Genomic DNA, 19,180 nt, shown 5'->3' with positions numbered 1-19,180 from the left:
TCACCCCTCCTCCCTGTGCCGGTGCAAAGTAGAGCGAGAGCAAGGAGCCACTCGTTTCATTTTTTCCTCGTCTGCTGACTTGCTCGGTCTTCTTCGGGCTGCAGGGAGGGAAAGGGGAGGGTTTTTTTGTTTTTTTTTGTTGCCTCCACCCTCGCCGGGTCCGCTTGTCCTTCGAGGGGGGAGGGAAAGAGTGACACAGAACGAAGTCTCTATGAGAGACAGAGGGAGGAAGCAGGACCATCGCTCCATCAATCTCTCTTAGAAACAAGGGGGAAGAGGAAAAAGAGGGGAAGCAGAGGGGAGAGGGAACAAGGAGGTGAGGGAAGGAGGCGCCATGGGTCAACTGTGCTGCTTCCCGTTCTCCCAAGCGGAGGAGAAAATCAGTAAGTGTGTCCTTCTCCCTGTCCACATACGTGGGTGTGCATTGTTGGAGGAACCAATTGGATTGATGTACTCAGGGGTGCTGTCTGTGGAGAGGGACTGCATGCATGTAGCGTGGGAATATACCGTATACTGTGTGTGTGTGTATCGCTTTGTGTCACCTAGCTGTGTGTGTGTGTGTGTGTGTGTGTGTGTGTGTGTGTGTGTGTGGGCATCCATGATCGTCTGTGACCTACAGACGGACGAGGAGTGTTGTAAGAGAGGGTGACCATGCTATTCCCTTTGTGTGCACTCTGGTGTTGTATATGTGTGGTATTGTAAATCGATGCTCATTTTCCAGCTGTTTAATTCACCTCTCATTTCTGAGTTGCTCCGTCTGGCTTATCAATCATGAGCTTCTGCAACAAGATGAATTAGTTGCCTTCTTAATATTCAGCTGTCAGTGCTTCACTTAAAATATGCTTTTAAACTGTAAATGAATTAGCCTCCAGGCAACACGCACTTAAAGGTGCTCTTTGGAGTTTTTTCGTGAAAAACAAAGCAAGGAGGAGCCAGGATTACAACACACAAAGGGGAAGCAACTTTATTATCTGCTAGCTGACAGTCGCTTGGGGTTAAATTGGGGAGCTTGCAAAGTCGAAAGCAACTTTCTGGTTTAAGTTCTGTGGTTGTTGATACATTGTTGGTATCCTTAGCCAGATAAACAGCACGATAAAGAAGTCATTTCTTCATTTTTATTGTTTGGAGAACTACTTTCTTCGTTAGGTCTTGCTTTATTGCCTCAGCATTTACACTAAATGTCCTGAAAGCTATAAGATCCGCTCCAGACGTTTTTTTTGGTCAAATAAACAGCTTTGTGTCATGGTTTGGTCAATTGCTTTGGTAACAAATGTTAAGAAGTTACATCTGAAATCTAAAATATCTGAATTAGCAAATGACTAAACACAAGATATCACCTTCTTTACCAAAAAGGCCATTATCACTGTTTGTATTTCTTTATTGGACCATGATTAACTTCCAAACTCACAGTGTCACTGACTCTTTCTCATAAGAACACATCTTAAACTCAGATTTAAAGTGAGCCCCAAGAAACGTTCCTCCTTCAACAGATGAGTGTGAAAACAGCCTTCTAGTGTCAAACAAAATGAAGCTCAAAGCAGATCACCTGTTTGAGTGGAGGGGGACTGTAAAGTGATTCCTAAACGGCTCCTAACTGGTTGTCTCACCGCTCTGCTTTGGTACATAACCATGTGAAACAGATTAGCCAGATATCACCACATCGCTGCAACCGCTCCATTTCTCTGGGTGGCTGTTGTTTGAGCACTGATGTTATCTAACACTTGTTACACAATAGCAGTGGTCAGTGGAAGGGAAATTAAAACGGATAAATAAAAGAGCAAAGTAAGGTCGAAGTAAATCTCCCGCAAGGTGACAGCGAGAGCAATAACTCGCCGCTCTGCTTCGGCTCAGAGGAGATGAAACGAGCTCTGGAGGACCATTAACGACGCAGCTCGTGGTTTGATCGTGCTTTGTCCTTGTTCTGTAGCAGCTGAAGTCTGGATCAATTTTGTATTTTGGAGGATTGTACAATGTTGTAAGAGCTTAACTAGTCTTACTTACTACCTTGATATTATCGTAAAGAATATATAAAAAAAAAGATACACATATCTCTTTACAGATGTAGACTCTTTCTTTGCAGCCATAACATTTTAATAATGATCATTACTAGCAATGAATCCCGTTATTACAGTATCAGGCTGACACGTTGACGCTTACTGCAGCTTTTTTCAAGAATGCGGAAGTTTATCTTTGGTGAAAGGGGAAGGCTTCGGATGATTGGGCTACAATTCCGTCTCCATTGTTACGTCTCGGGGCATTAATTGGATTAGTTGTGTGCCCTAGTTTTCATTCTAGTGCAAGAAATGTATCTTATTAAGATATTTAAACCAATAAAAAAAAAGAAATATGCTCTCCATGCAAATGCCAGGACAAACTCCATAGACTTGTTTCGTTGTCTCGTCATTTTACCTGTTAATTAAAGGTGGAAAAGAACAGTTTCTTCATATTATCAGCTGTTGGTTGGATTAATGATTAAACAAGAGAGACAAAGTAAGAAATCGATCCAACGGTTTGTGACCTGTACAGTGTGTGTTTACGTGCTGTAAAAAGATCTTGTTCGTGCTAATCATCCTGTCATAAACGCAGACTTTGACACTGACTGTGATGGTGATTCTGAGAATCAGTGGCGTGTGTGTGTGTGTGTGTGTGTGTGTGTGTGTGTGTGTGTGTGTGTGTGTGTGTGTGTGTGCGTGTGCGTGCTCTTCTCTAGCACTGTACTGATAAATGCAGAAATATTAAACTGGGTTACACACTGCTGTGTTCACTCTCTTCCTGCTTCTCTTCCTCCCTCCTGTGTTTTACCCCCATGTGTTATTCCCTCTCTTTCTCTCTCCCCCTTTCTCTCTCTCTCTTGCTGCTTGCAGCTGCATTGCTCTAAACAGTCAAGCCACTGTGCCCTACTTCTGAGCGGAGAAAGATGGAAGGAGAGGGGGGGGAAAGAGTAATGCAGGGTATGAAGACCGATGAGGGGGAAAAGAAGGGGAATGAGCTTTAAGAGGAATGTTGATATTGAGAAAAGACAGGAGAGGAAGGTGGACAAAGACGGGGAGTTTGTGTTTGTTGTGTGTGTGTGTGTGTGTGTGTGTGTGTGTGTGTGTGTGTGTGTGTGTGTGTGTGTGTGTGTGTGTGTGTGTGTGTGTGTGTGTGTGTGTGTGTGTGTGTGTGTGTGTGTGTGTAGGTCAGCTGCTACCCCTTGATGTGGTGGCAGTATCTCCCTCGTGAGCACAGCAAGGTGTGTGTGGTGTGTGGTGTGTGTGTGTGTGTGTGTGCCCAGCATGTGGGTGTGTGAATTCAACCATGACCGCTATGACAAGGTGTCACACAGTGGTGTTAACAGTCACTGCAGAGAAACACACTCACACACACTACCTGTCACAGCCAAGTAATCGATATGCCTGGACACACACATAAATACCCTCTGAATGAATTTCTTAGTATGAAACACATTTAACTTACATTACAAGAAATGCAGGCAATCACATCATTTATGTCCTGGCTAAAGAAAAGCAGTGTGTAAGTCGTTCTTTATGGCAGTGGAAAAATATTATGTTATTTTTTTTTTATTCTCTGCCTTTGTTAGTGTTATCGCCGCAGTCTCTGCATAAACTGCAAAACTTTTACTGTAAAAGTCAAAAGAATTGAAGAGAATATGTATATGAATATGAAAAGGAAGTATCGTATGCAAAGATGTATTGTGCAAATTTTGAAGTATATACAACCCATGACCACAGAGTTATGACAAAAGAATGCTTCTAATGTAGGGCTGCAGCTAGCAATGACTTTTATTATCTATAATGTTGATTATGTTTAGATTTATTGTTAAGTCTATAAAATGTCCCAGAAAAAAGGGAAACATCTCAACACAAACTCTGAAATCCCAAGGCCAGGAATCCAAAGATAATTCAATTCAAAATGACATAAAACACATAAAAGCAACATATCTTCACATTGTAGGAGCTGAAACCAGAGAATATTTTGCCATTTTTGCTTGTTTATACAGTTTTAATGATTCATCTGTTTAAATGCAAATAGCTGCTGACTAATTAAGAGAATAATTTAGCTCTTTTCTCTTGACAGTTGAGTAGATGTTCAGTAAAAACATACAGCGCTTCTTAAATGACCACATGGGAGTTAGATCTGCATCCTATTCTTATCAACTGCACTTCATTTAAACGACGTATATTGAGCCCTTTTTTAAGATATTTTCAGCCTAGACTCAGAGGAATAAAGTTGCAAATAGGATTAAATACATTATGATTATCCTGTGCCATCATAAAGCTGCATTAACAATCCAGTAACTGATGTATTTTCACGCTCTGTGAAGCACTCCTTATCTTCCCTCAGTCCGTGTGTTCACAGTTAGCTGATCAACATTTTGCCTTGAAGTAGTATTCTTATTACTTTGTGCTAATGCGCATAGTTTGCTCTTGTTCTTTGTGATCTTTTTAACCCAATGTACACCACTCCTTTCATAGTGTTGCTTTGGTATGTAACCTTTATTCGCACTCTTATCATCGTGTATTTTGCCCTTCCATAACAAGTCAAGATAAAGGCAGATTTACCCCTCACAGAGTGACACAGCTTGCAATAAGCCAATGAAGGAAGGGCGGCTCAGCTTCTGGTTGGTCAGGACATGAGCTGCTCACCTTCATTAACAGTATGTAGCAACAGTGCAGAAATGACCTTGACTAGACAGGAATCTTTTCTCTTTTTTCTCCTTTTTAGCTTGTTGAGATTTGCAAAAAAAAATAGAAAATGTTAAACATTCAGCTTGATTCAGAGAGAGAGAAAGCGATGCACAAATAAAGAGCGCTGGTGAAGACAGCAGAGGCCACATGTGAGGAAGAGGGGAAGATGAGAACAGAACAAGGAGGAGGAGGAGGAGGAGGAAGAGAGCTTCATAATCCATCCTTTTTTCTCTCCCATACAGTCCTTTATGTTTTTCTTCTTTAATTCCTCTGCCTCACTGTGTTGATTATTCCTCCTTCCTCTACCATGCTGTCTTATTTTCTTAGAAATGTAGAAAAAAAAGAAGAAAAAAAAAGTCACTGAAATATTCACATCTGTGAGCCGGGTCACTGAGCAGAAAATGGCCAGACGTTACTGCTGACTGACTGTCAGATCCTCACACAGAGGAGGGGAGCCACAGCTGGTTATAAATGACGGCAGCCATGCCTGGAAGCTTGTCCAGAGTGAATAAGGGATTGAGGATTTGTTGGGCTAAGACAAATAGAAACAGCTCTGTGTCTGCTTGTATAAAGCTTCTTCAGTGCTTCGTCAGCCTACTGTTTGTGTCAAGGTCTGACTGGATCACAGCTAGTGTCTCTATTTGACCGGTCACTGTTAAAGAATGAGACCAGACACAGCCAGCCCTGTTTATTTAGATACCCAGCACGTGATAAAGCTGCAGTATGTAGCGTTTCCGTTTTTTTAAATTAATACAAATAACCCAGTTTGGTGCCTGACACAAGGCATGGACACAGGGGCGATGCTGAAGGGGAGAGGCATGTGATTCCATGTGTTGCTTTATTTTCTGAAACGATTTAAGAGATTAAAACCCAGTGAGCTCCCGTACAGGAACCCCACTAACACATTGAGTCACAGTGTGGATGTGCAGAGCTGATGGAGCCCAGTCATGCCTTGTCATGCTCCTGTGTGTTAGCTTACAGACCAGGTTGTGACACTTTGCGCTGTGACACCAGGCTAGAGGAGGGAAAGATGTCGAATCAAAGCATAGCATGTTTTTAGCCTGCTGTCAATTCACAGCAGGAAGGTCGAGCTGTTGGTTCGATCTACGGGGTCAGGCAGCGTTCACAGGCTACACACATGTCCAGCTGCACAGCTTCAATGTCTGCATCCACGTTCACACCTCTGACTTTAAGAGAGCCAGTGCCACATTTAGTTTGTTTTATTAAATTAGAAGAAGCAATGCTGAAACTATTGTTTATAGCCGTTTTAGCTGCATGGCTAAAGGGCAATGTTGGTTTGATCCGTCCACCACTTTGGTCCAGAATTCCAGTAATAAGATAAGATAATCCTTTATTAGTCCCACAGCGGGGAAATTTACAATATCTCATATAATATCTCATCTATTAGATGTGTAGCCTTGGAAGTTTTGTACACACATTCATGGTCTCCAGAGGATGAATCAGTTCAATAACGCCACCATCAGTTCGAAACTCTTTACGACCAAATTCTTGGTAGTGACAACTAGTGACATTCCCATCAGCCTCAGCTGTACTTTTTTTATTGTACTAATTAGCAAATGTTAGCATTCTAACACGCTAAACAAAGATGACGAATATGGAAAATATTCTGACATTATACCTGCTAAACATGAGAATGATATCATTGTGAGAATGTTAGCATGCTGACAGTAATAAGTCAAGTTTATAGCACCTTATCATACACCGAGGTCATCCAAAGTGCTTTACAGGCAAAGAAAAAAATAAAGATAGTATGATGAGTATAATCATCAAGTTCAGAAAAGTTCAGAAAAGTTTTAAACCAAATGAATAAAATAATATAGAAATTCCCAAAAACTGATTAACTAAATATACATTTTATTTGAAAATTGCTACATTGGGGCACATCTTATTCCTATCTGAAAGCTATTTCACCACATTTTGATTAAACTCTGGGCACCACTAAGTGACCTGTTCCTGCATATCTGAGAGACCGACCCTGCTTGTACTCAGCAAACGTATCGGCAACGGTCCAGACCATTGAGTGACTTAAAGATGATAAGTAGGGTCTGAAAACCAATTCTATATTTAACTGGAAGCCAGTGCAGAGATATCAAGAATTGGAGAATTTGGTTCTCTCTTGGTGTTTGTCAGTATCAGCGGCGGCATTTTGAATGAGTTGTCTAATGGTTTTAATATGGAGGCCACTAAGTAGTGCTTTTCCACCCATCAAGAAATAATAGCATTTATGATATTTTCGTTAGGCCTGATATAACGTTTTCCAGTTTTGCTGTGTTATTCTTCACATCTGGTATGTGGCTGTGTCTTTTTGCCTCAAATGATTAAGTTTTCATTCGTCTGTCATCATATTCAGGTCAGAAAGACTGATTCAACCAGAAGTTTCCATTATTTCCAAATCCATCTACTCTGTTCTGTGTCAGTGTGATATGAAGGTGCACTTTTAGGTAGCTCATCAGCCTCTTGTGCCTTAAAAGTAATTTGATGGTGATGATAAAGATGTGAGGAGGGACTAAGGCTTTATATGAAATATCATGAGAGAGAAAATAGAGAACTGATGGTGTTCGTCTAGATTGAGGAATATATTGGCCGTGAAATTGTCGATCCGTGTGCTGGTAAAGAGGAACAGTCTTTCATGCTTCTGGCCACCGACACCCAGAATGCTGTTGTTCAGGCACAAAGAAGAGATTGTCAGAAATGTAATTATTTTAGACTATTGTAATAAAAAGGAATGCAGAACCATTAGGCCAAATTTTTGGGAACGTTGTAGAGAAATGAGTCCATTACCGAGCTGCAAAATCAGCCACTCTCCGACTGAATGATTCAGCTCAGGTTTATTGATCTGATGTCCCTCCTCTAGCCAAATGCTTAATTAACCCAATTAATCTCCATTAAGGTAACTTCTTGTTGCAACAATATACGGATGTTGTTTAGGCATTTAGGTCAATTTGTGTTTGCATTTAGGCAGCACATATTTCTCTGATAAACCCAAAGTAGTCTCCCTGTCATGCAGCGATGTGCACATCTGTTTTCCTGATCTCCATGAGGTTGGTTTCTTTGGTAATAATTCATAAAGAGCTCCTCCTTAGCAACCCTGTAACCTGAATATGAGCTATCTACATATATACACTGTGAATATAAAAGGGGTTGAGCGGAACGATTTCTGTTTCTTTGACTGAGAGAGTCTCTGGTATTTCCTCAGGAAACCACTTCACCATCAGTACTCTTCCCCCCGTGTCCTTTTCTTTTACTGACTTTCCAAGGCCTGTTCTTCCCCATTTCTCTTCCTATTCAGCCCTCCCTCTCTGTCCTCAAAGGCACCCTTATTTTTTCCTGTAACATCTCAGTTTTCTTCTTCCATTGCTCCATTAAGGAGATTTCCATGTTGTGCACATACGCCTCTTCCTCTTCCTCACATCACATTCTGTGGTGTAGTCCATCTCCTCCTCTTTGCCCACCCCTTTTTCTCCAGATTCTTCTCCCCCTCTTCATCTGCCCATTTTCCTCTCTCATGCTCTATCCTCGTCCCCCTTACCAGATACGCTGCATTCAGTAACCGCCTAAACCGCTGCTAGAGTTCTCAGGAAATCGGTTGGTTTTAGAGTACCAGGAAATGAACCATCGTGGCAGATTAATAGGCTGAATGTAAACATAATCAGTTAGGCTAGTGTACCCAGGGAATTTGATTCAACTCTTTAATGGGATTATTATGGGTTCTTTTAATACTGCATGTAGAAGTGAAATGCCTGCGTAGCTTCAACAGGGGAGCTACCTCAGCTGGAGCCGAACATTATGAAGTGCTCCCTCCATCACGGAAAGTACAAAGTATTGAAAGTGGCTGGCTTCAATTTTTTGGCAGACTTCAGCAGAATGTCAGCTCTGCATCAACCAGGAAGTAGACTCTATTAGTTATCTGGAGAGTGAACGATAAATAAGTGAGTGAAAGGGAGTTTGAATCAAATGATGTTAAAAGGTTCTTCCAAAGCACGACGTAAATCACAGCAGAGCAGAGCTCAGGAGAAGAGAGCAGAGACGAGTAAATCAAAGCAGAGCCCAGCAGAGCGCTGAAATACAGCAAAGCAGACACTTAGTAGTTGTCACTTAACGTTGTACAGTCTCGCTGCTCGCTGACAGAACAATCATGTTCCCAAATACCGCATCTGTACAGCGACAACCTCTACAACCCTTTTTTGGCCGTCTGAGTGACCACAAACTCAGAGACAAAGACAGAGGAAGTAAGGGTGTGAATAAGGAATAGCTCTGGTGGATGAGCTAAATGCTAATAAGTTCTTGGACCTATGGTTAAAGGGTTTTTTTCATTTGAGAAATTCCAATGATATAGAATTATGAACTGCTTACGTTAGCATGCTAACATGGTGCCATATAGCAGGTATAACATTCACCATGTTTACAATCTCAGTTTAGCATGCTAACGTTTATTAATTGGCACTAAGCAAGTAGAGCTAAGGCTAATGGGAACGTTATTAAGTTTACAGCATTGAGTCGTAAATAGTTCGTTTTTAATTCTGATTAATCATTAACTTAATTCTCAACAATCAGGTTCTTGCTGCTTTTCTCCGTTTACTACAATAGTAACTTGAATGTCTTTGGTTCATACGGTCTTATTGGGACAAAACAAGACAATTGAAGACACCGCGGCTTCTTCAAAAATAGTGATGGACTTTTTTTTTTCCCATATTTTGTGACGTTTAATAGACCAAACAGCAAATTTATAATTCAAGACAATAATCGGAAGGTTACACAATAACGAAAATGATCGTAAGTTGCAGCCCTAGCTGAGACATTGTAGTCAATGGACAGACTTAAAGCCGTGTCGTTAGCATGGCTTTTAAAGCTAAGACAGCAATGAAAACACAATCTGGCATGTTAGTGCTGTTGGACAGAAGACGGCATCTCCTAGAATAATCTCATTACCAATATAGGTTTAACCAGAATCTACTAATTGGCTTGGTTTGCACCATATGGGCTATGTATGAATTACCACCTCAACTTTTAACAACACAGGAGGTTGTACTGACTCTTGTGTTTGTGTTTGCTCTTCTCTCACATCTGTTAGACTTTCTTAGTTCTTTTTTCTTGCTGCCGCTCTCTTTCAGGCTCCACGTCACCATATGTATTTACTGGTGTGTCTCAAGACTTGTTTTCAAATATCTCTTTTGATTTCTCTCTTTGGGCTGAAATATTTCCCCCTCTGGGAGCTATAGCTGTGTATTTGGCATAATAAAAGAAAGAGCAAAAAAACAACGGAACAAATGTGTGCAAGCTGAAAACCTTAAGCATGCATGTTTATAAGCTTTTGGACTAGGGCTGGGCAATATTGAAAAAAAATCAAATATTACAGCATTTTTTACCAAATACCTCAATGGACCATTGGTGCTTTTAGAAAATATTTTCACAATAGGATTTTTGATACATAATCATCAGTAATATGTTTATAATAACTGATTAAAGGCAAATAATACAACATCAGAAGCCTTAAAAACAAGGAAAAGACAACACTTATGCCATATTTTGATATTCAACATGTATGACGATATCTAGTCTCATGTAACAATATCTATATATTATCGATATATTGCCAATCCCTAAATTTAAGATTTCAATAAATGTCAAAAAGAGATTTAAAAAGAACTATAATATGCATTCCTTTCTTTATCAGTATGCTTTACATTGAAGGCGGTCTCTGAAATATTTCATTTTTCTTTATGTGTATTTGTCTAATATTTGATGTTTGTGTTGCAGATTTGAACCCTCTCCATGCCAAACGGCTAAGTATGTGTCCTTCCTCGTATCATTTCGCCGTGTCCAATTAAAACCTGATCTAAATCTGATTACAGACTAAAATTGCATAATGTCAAGAAATCGCTCAGATCATCAAAGAATGAAAATTCCGGATGATTAATGATGTGGATTACCATGATTGTATTGATTACAAGAGATAATCCAAATGATCACGGGAAGCATTTGTAATCACAGGACTATTTCCCTGCAAATTATCATGAATCATAATCAGTTTTCTACTCGTATTGGGGAAATGAAATCACATCTGGTGTGTTGCTCCACAGTATTTTATTAAGTACACTGTTCAAAACATAATCACATAAACAATCACATTTCTGATCAATAAAACTGTATCTGCCAGCAGTCGCTATCAGCTGGTATTATATTACATCAGTTTAAATTCAGTTAACCCTTAATGATCCAAGCAAAAGTGGAATTATCCGGTTTAAGGAAGCAGGACAGGAAGTGATTGAGAAGTCCATTAACTTTGCTGCCAGAGCGTATGGCCTTGTGTTAGCAAGCGTCCCCCCCACCCCCACCCCACCGCTGCAGCATCCTTCAACAAGGAAGGCTCTAAGGGGACAAGCAAAAGGATTTTCTTACAGCGATCAATACAGTATCACGTTATTCCTACGTCAATAAGAAATTGTATCCGTAAGCTTGTGTCTACAGCCCTAAACATTTCAAATGTAACAGCGTTGCTTGCCGATATTTGCCTTTCACATGTTTGAGTATTTGCATACAAAGAAAATACCACCTCTTCTGCTGTAATAACTTTCCTGTGTACATAAAGTATAAATCATGCAAACAGGGTTGAGCCCTTTACCAATCACTGGACCTCAGTTTGTGCAAACACTGCTCTGGTCTCATCTTTATGAGAGTTCCCATTGCACCAAGGCTCTTTAGTTTGTGGTGGGAACCAATCTACAACTCCCTCATAAGAAAGTCTTCGTAATATATGGCAGTATGAAACCATATACAAGCCACAGATGGTTCTTTGTTTCTGTTTAGATAATAAACCCTGGGTTCAGTATTGTGATTTTATTTGGAAATGAAGGCTACGCATACAGTGTCTCAACAGCATTCACAGAGATGGAATAAGGAGACTCGACTCCACAGTTTAACCAGCAAACATCTTGATGTATTTTTTTAATATAACCTTTAGTGGACATTGAAATTGCCAACATCAAAATCAGGTTCTCTAGATGAAAGAAAATTGGCTTGTTTGTAACTGTTGGTTACACAGATGAGGAGCCAATCATAACGGATGGTTGCAAGTAGTCTAACCGGAAAAAAATGTAATACTGAGAGGAGCGTGCCGGATCTACACCCCCAAAATGCAATTATTGAATTGCAGAGGTTTGTGGCTGTGCGTGAAACACCAGGAAGACCGGTTCCAAAAACCTTACAGGGCCATAAATATGTAAAGGTCACATAGATTCAATTTACGCCTGGCATTGACATTCAATCTGTATCTAGATGTCCAATCTAGATATGGAGAAACACATGTTAATGCACGTGTATATGCAGAACAAATCAGATTGGCCGGACCACATCTGGAGGTGGTCAGGTTGCATTGTGATTGGATCTCAGACAGGTGTAGATACAATCTATGCAGCTTAAAAACAATCTTAAGAAAAAAATCCAGCCTTTTAAAAGGTCACCTCACTCCGCCTCTTCCTGCTTGATTAAGGTGTCGGCAGAAGCTTCAAGTCGTAGCCGTAGATAGCAAGCGTTCCGTTGCAAAAAGTAATGCATTTTATTGCTTCCTTGGAACACCGCATAATTATATAAAAAATCCACAAGACCCAGGTGTATATAACTTAAATGTCTCTAAAATGGCCTTATAGTGCCAGAAGCACCACTTTCAGTTGCCTCAGCGTAATTGGAAATACACATACTGTTGTGTGCAGTTTGATATGAAAGACGGATTTAGAATAAAGTCAGCCTGCTGCAGCCCTGAGGGCAAACAAATCATCAAACAGCGGTCAGAGGTGTGAGTCACTCAAACTGACGGGCAGTCTGCAGGCAATCTCACAGCATCTCAGTGCCACAGCAGCGGGGCTTCTCAGAAAAGCACAACTCAATAAACCATGAGTTAGATGCACTTTGCGACAACAGAACACAGCGTTAGGTTCAAATCAATTCAGCAGGAAATATAAGAAAGTGAAGCTGATGGAAGCACTTGGTGACCATAATTGGATGAGTGAGGAGTGTGACAAATCCTGCTTTCTGTTTGGCAAGCTGTACGCAGGCTGAATATTTTAGCCTTAATAACACAAATCCATGGATGCATGATGCTTGTGTCAATAGTACAAGCTGGTAGTGATGGTGAAATCCTGCGGTAACAGTAACTGGAATGTATTGCGGCCTGTAAAGTAGATCTCAACGGGGCAGAATATCTGGAGGATAAAAGGGGTCATAAAAATAATATCCAGAGCATGGATGTGCCAACAATGGACGGAGATCCCTGCAGAACATCTGCACATCTTATAAAGTTAATACCTAGCAGTAGTATACCTGCACTGGTTAGATGTGTCATGTGTAGTAGCTGGCACGTGCATTTTACGAATACTAATCCACAAACAGAGAATACACCAAATCTCAGCTGAACCTTGTCATATTTAATAACAATGGGTACGCTGGTTTATGAGTCGATTCGCCAAAATGTTTGGCGTAAATGCACTGAAAGCATCTGTTGTCGTAAATGGCCAAGCGCGCATCAAGTTGACCTTTCAATGTAAGCTGTTTTTTTGGCGTGTTAAGCTAAAGAAATTAAAAAAGCTAAGTGTTGTTCCCCAGATGACGATATTTGATTAAAAAAATACATCCTGAATTAATAATGATAATACGACTGTTGTTTCTCTGCGGTAGGTTGCATCAACTGTCACTAATCAACGAAATTTCCATTCGTAACTTGATGGCTGATTTGCGTGCTCTCTGCAGTACGGCGTCTTTACTCAGCCAAAGATGGTTTATGAGGTTAGAGAAGCTTCACTCTGTAACAGCATTGTTGTACATTCAGTGGACTGAGAGTTATTGTAGTCCCAAGAACTCCAACAGAGGTATACATCCTCCATCTAGCAGATCTTGTGACGCGAATTTTACATTTTCTAGTTAAATTTCATTCATATAATATCAATAATTTAAAGATAAGGTGTTAAGGGTTATCTATAAAATACAGAAATGTTGCCTAATTAGTGACCTTTTCCTAAAATCCTGCTGGTTCTGTGACGTTGGCATTTCAAATCTGAAGCCTGCAAGTGAGTCATAGGAGAATCAATTCACACACGTCAAACAAGGCCGAAATGTTATGGTTTAAAAACTCCCCAGGGCACCTTTTAAGGATGGAGGATAATATGCAAATAATAAAAATAAACTGATAAACAAAGGCCATGATTAACAGAAACACTAGATTGGTACGAAAACTACTACGCAATGTAGAAAAATATGCGTTACACTTAATGGATATAATTCTGACCTCCTCGCTCTGTGACTCCTGTCTGACTCCAAATATATGAACCGTCTCCTTCTCTAATAAATAATGGAGCAACAAACTGCTTTCAAATGTAAACAAGCCTGTGGGCTCAGTGGGATGTTGTGCTATAGGACATAGTCTTGGGGATTTAGCGCTTGGCCTTGGTAATCAAATGAAGAGGTTATAGTGTGTTTTTAAAACCACTGCAGTGATGTGTCTGTGTGTGTGTGTGTGTGTGTGTGTGTGTGTGTGTGTGTGTGTGTGTGTGTGTGTGTGTGTGTGTGTGTGTGTGTGTGTGTGTGTCAGGCAGACTGGATGGTTGACTGATTCTCTATTACTTTCTTTCTAAATGACTGCTTGGTGCAGTCTGTCAATCTTATAGCCTGCCTGCCTTAACTGTCTTTCTACATGAATTATTGACTTTCTGCCTGTCTGACTTTTTTTACCCCAAGAGGCTTTATGTTTGTCTGACTCCTCTTCTTTCTCACTGTGTTAATTTCTTCTGTGTTAAAGAGTTTCACTCCAGGAGGTTGATTATATCCAAACTGCATGTATAGAAGAGCTGAGAGATGTTATAATTAATTCTACTTGTCACATCTTGTGTCACATCAATCTGTTGTTGCTGGATTCAGTCTATGATGAGAGAGTGTGGACTCATTTATCATTGTCAGATTAATAGATATTTTCATTTTGAACATACTGGAATAAGAATGAAGTCTGCTCTGGTAACAAATGAAAAGACACCCAAACCATCGTATTCATTTGGGAGTTTATGGCTTTAAATGGCACTTTAGATAAGCTTCTGTATAAAATGTAATTTATATATGACACATAGTGGAGTAGACAGTCAGTTAGTGGCATAAACATGGCTGGAAATCCATCGAAATTTGATCTGTTTCTCAAATTCACATTATTATTTATATTATTGGATATTAGATTACTGCTCCGTTGAGATGCACACTCAAATATATTGTCGTTTTATTATCAGCCTTTTCTGAGAACACTGTATAACCGCAAAGTTCCAACTTAGATTTTGAGTTCAAAATGCTTAAAACCATATCAGACTTATACCAAATAAAATAAGTTACTCAAATACTTAATTCTGTATTTAGGTAGAATGTTACATATTCATTTATGAAAGTTGTTTTCAAAGGGCATATTACTTAATTTCTAAAGCTGCACTAATCAATTTTTATATTAAGACTGGAAAAAATGTGTAGTATGAAAGATGTTGCTTGTAGTGATAAATCTACAAAGAACTTTACTCTTCCATATCCCTCAGCTTTACTGAACGTTTTAGTTTCTTTCAGCTCATTGTTTTGGTTTTGTGGCCTTCACCTTTTACTGTTTTTGTTCTCACTGATCTCATCAGCAGTGTTTTGAGGAGAAAGGTTCAGATAAACCAACTGTACGCTACCTGTCCAGCACCAAACAGCAGCCAGACAAAGTTAGCCACTAGCTTGTGAATATAGTGGAACATTTAGCAGCTAAATAGCTGGATAAATCCCCAAGATGTTGGTGGTGACCAAAAACAGAGCTAAAAGATGGTGTAAGATGGACTTACATTCGTCAGGTGTCCAAATTAATGATAATGTGTTCTGTGAATGATTATGATAATATCGTTCTGTTGTGCTTGTTCAACCCAGGCGGGCGTCGTCGGTCTGAGCCCGAAGAGGCGGAGCTGCTGAGGGTCAGCAGGCGATTGGTCGAGGATGCTGTCAATCGCGCCTTGCAACAGTACAAACAAGAAACACTTCAAAATGGGGGTGGGCCTAACGCCACGGCTCCGCAGCCCCCTGGAAAAACAGAGGAGACCGCAACAAAGACGGACACTACCTCTAACTCCACCGCAGGCAACAGGAAGTGACATCATCGGACTGAGGTACAGAGACTGACAAAACCAGCCGCCCAGGAAAACATCAGCCAGACCTGGCTAAAGGGGAGAAGGGTCAGTGAGCCCTGGGCACAAAGCCTGAACCAGCCAACCAGTCAGCCCAGTTTGCTGACTAGCTAAACCAGCTAGCCAACTACAACGGCTAGCCAGTCATGCTAGCTACCTGCCCAACTGATCTAGCTTGACACAATGCTATTTAAAATATACAATGTAGCTTGAGTTCAGGTGAACATCCCGACAGGCCAGCTAGCTAAGACTGTTAGTTGACTCACTACATCTAACAGCAAGGACGTCGTCCTCTCGATCGTCACTCAGCTGTCGTTCTGCGTTTGCACATCAGACCCAGAAAACATATGTGAAGCACTCCTCTAGAGTCACACATGTAGGGTTAACTTTGACCTGCCACTCACATACTGCCCTTTTTAAAAGAAGATGAATCCTCCTCTGTAAAAAGTTGGGTTTTATAATCACCTGCACTTATATTGGGACTCGATAACCTTAATAATAAATACTTCCTTTTCATTAACTTCATTATTTCAGGTGAAGAATATAATTAAATTTTCCTTTAGCATTGGTTTTCTCTTGAAAGATCAGTGCTGTCTTCATTAACAACTTATTACACATCTGCTCATCTTTGTGGTTGAAGGGGATTTTTGAAAAGAGCTGGCATGACTGTGTTGTGACTGGATTCTTCAAATCTTCAGTATGAGATGTTGGACTTGGTCTGTGACAGTTTTGTTGTATTTTGCAGCGAGTCTGGGTTTAAAGCCCTTTCAAGTTTCAGGAAACGTTAATCTTCCACTGTTTACTTTCACTTTCTACATGATGTGTCTGCATCTTTTTCTTTTATTCTCAGTTGTTTATTGAAGGTGATCTGGCCTCAGCTGTGCTTTAAATATAATATATATTATTGTTTAATTAACCACGTGTTTCCTGCCGATGCAACACTGAGACAATCCTCAACTTAAGATCCGTTATGAATTCTGTGGAAATTCCCATTTTCTAAAAAGAAACTAAGCTTTTTTGAAAACCCAATATGGGCTCCTCTGTCACTTTAACTTATCTCAACTAATAGCACTAACTTTACGAAGAAGGAATTGGAGATACTTAATTGCTGATGCGTAACGATGAAATAACACTCCAACAATACACTACAAGAAGCATTTTCACTTCATTAATGCCAAAACCTCCATTAATGAGCTGAGTGCTTGTCTCAATGAAAACTATGTGACTATTATTACTACTATTACACACAGACGTTCATTTCATTAACTCCTGCTTCCTGCCTGATCATTTATAAATTAAATTGTTTATTGTTTACACACTATATTTTCATGTTTTGCTCCGTGGTAATGAATTTGAAGCAGAAGCAACACGCACAGACGACCTAGTTTGAGATACATTCTCTCATAAATTGTTTGGTGTTGAAGTCTACAACAGACTGAAGCCTTGCTGTTTGAGGCTTGGTGTTTATTGGGAGTACTCACGCTGATCAGAGGAGCTTTTATTCTGTAGTGCTGTACATGTGAGAGCATTCACAGCCGAGCAAGTTCTTCAGATGGTGATGCTGATGTCGGGGATAGTTCACTCAGAAAATTGCTGCCGTCAGCTGAAAACCCTTCCGGCTCTTGATTTCAGTGTCTCTCATCCATTTATTTTTGTTAAACTTGAAAATTAAATTGGCATTGCGTGCTCTGCATTTGATCTGACAGCTCTTTAAATTCATTCAGAAACACAACGGCGTATAGTGTGAAATTAAGGGGGATTGTGTGAATTTATTTGAAGTTTTTGACTGACAGCAAGATGATGATTGCGATTTGTTTACTCTCTTAAATTAATTATGTTATTTTATCCTTTCTAACTATTATTTATAATGTGTTGATGTCCCTCCTAAAGAAATGAAGTTTCATGTGAAAAGATGTTTGATTTTGAATTGAGGGAGGGAGTTTTGTTTGCATTCAAAGGTGGTAAAAGCACAATGAAGAATTAGCTTTTTTTAATTGTCTTTGGTTTCACTTTTTAAAGAGCAGGTAAATCAAATCACCTCTGTTCAAGGTGGCCTTAAGTCACGAAAAACAATTAGATTTCTTTCTGTAAGTGCTTAAGGTGACAATGCATAATAACTAGCATAGCATAGCTGTTTTTCAAGCCAATGTGGGGTAATTGGGTGATGATGGCTCGTTTTGCTGTGAGATTTGCCAAAAAGTCTTTTAAATGTAAACCTGTGGCTGAAGAGTTGAGTTTCTTGAGTTAAATGTCAAAAAATCGTCCACCGTGAAACACAATTCATTTAAGTTATGTTATTAAATATAAAGTCAGTCCACCAGCTCAGATTTCCAGACATGTGAGGTTTATTTCTTTCTAGTGCGAACGGGTGTGAGCTGGTAAAATGTGCCCTCATCCCTGTGAAATCCACTTAAGTCCTGTCGCTGTGGGCTCATTGAAACGTCAATAACAGGTGAATTCTGTCTCACGGTGGACTTTGATCGTTTCTGTTTTGATCTTTTATTGTCACCAGATCCTTAATCTCCTTAAAATCCCCTTTAATACACAAATTGTCCTGTTGGCCTGTATGGTTAGTCTGTTTTATGCCTCCGAGTGTGTGTGTGTGTGTGTGTGTGTGTGTGTGTGTGTGTGTGTGTGTGTGTGTGTGTGTGTGTGTGTGTGTGTGTGTGTGTGTGTGTGTGTGTGTGTGTGTGTGTGTGTGTGTGTGTGTGTGTGTGTGTGTGTGTCTGTTTACGTCTGTTTGTGTTTCCATTTGTCCATGCGTACGTCTGACAACGTGGGTGTGTTATTGTACCGTGTTGTATATCTTGGTCTGCCATATTTGAACAATAAAACAGGAAATGAGATTCAAAACCAATATCCCTCTCTCCGTCTCCTGATTTCAATCTGGGTCTACATGTGGGTCCAAGGTGTTCACTGATTGTGTGTAGAGACAATTGGGCCTCATAAGTCTTCTAACGCTATAAGAAGGGTTATCGAAGATTTTTGTGCAAACATTTGTTTCCTGAATGTCATGTCCTTTTACGGGTCAAATAGCAGGCGGTCAATTTACCATGCAGAATTTCAAAAACAAATAATTACCCTAATAAATTAGCTGTTTTATGAGCAGATGTATAAAGGTGGATCCTAACTTTAACACAGTGTACAGTAGTTTAATGTCATTAATGCCAAAGAGTGCACATACATACCTGTTTAGACCTGAATATACAGACGTAAAGGTTCTTCATCCCTTAGACCGCCACTCCTATTGCTATACATTCTCAAATATTATTACCCCAATGGAAGAGAGGGCCCACT

The 19,180-nt window shown here is 40.0% G+C and overlaps 1 protein-coding gene across 1 annotated transcript in view; it reads left to right on the top strand.

Moving 5' to 3' along the window:
* Positions 1-18,720, top strand: part of LOC129107014 (A-kinase anchor protein 7-like) — a 43,908-nt gene extending 25,188 nt beyond the window's left edge. Inside the window, 2 exon segments of the mRNA XM_054618343.1 lie at positions 10,467-10,496; positions 15,630-18,720. Of these exon segments, the coding sequence (XP_054474318.1) occupies positions 10,467-10,496; positions 15,630-15,850 (251 nt within the window). The 3' untranslated portion in view covers positions 15,851-18,720.
* The last annotated feature ends 460 nt before the right edge of the window (positions 18,721-19,180 follow it).

Source organism: Anoplopoma fimbria, chromosome 18, assembly GCF_027596085.1.
Source record: "Anoplopoma fimbria isolate UVic2021 breed Golden Eagle Sablefish chromosome 18, Afim_UVic_2022, whole genome shotgun sequence".
Lineage (NCBI taxonomy): Eukaryota > Metazoa > Chordata > Actinopteri > Perciformes > Anoplopomatidae > Anoplopoma > Anoplopoma fimbria.
This window is presented reverse-complemented; position numbering and strand designations above follow the sequence as displayed.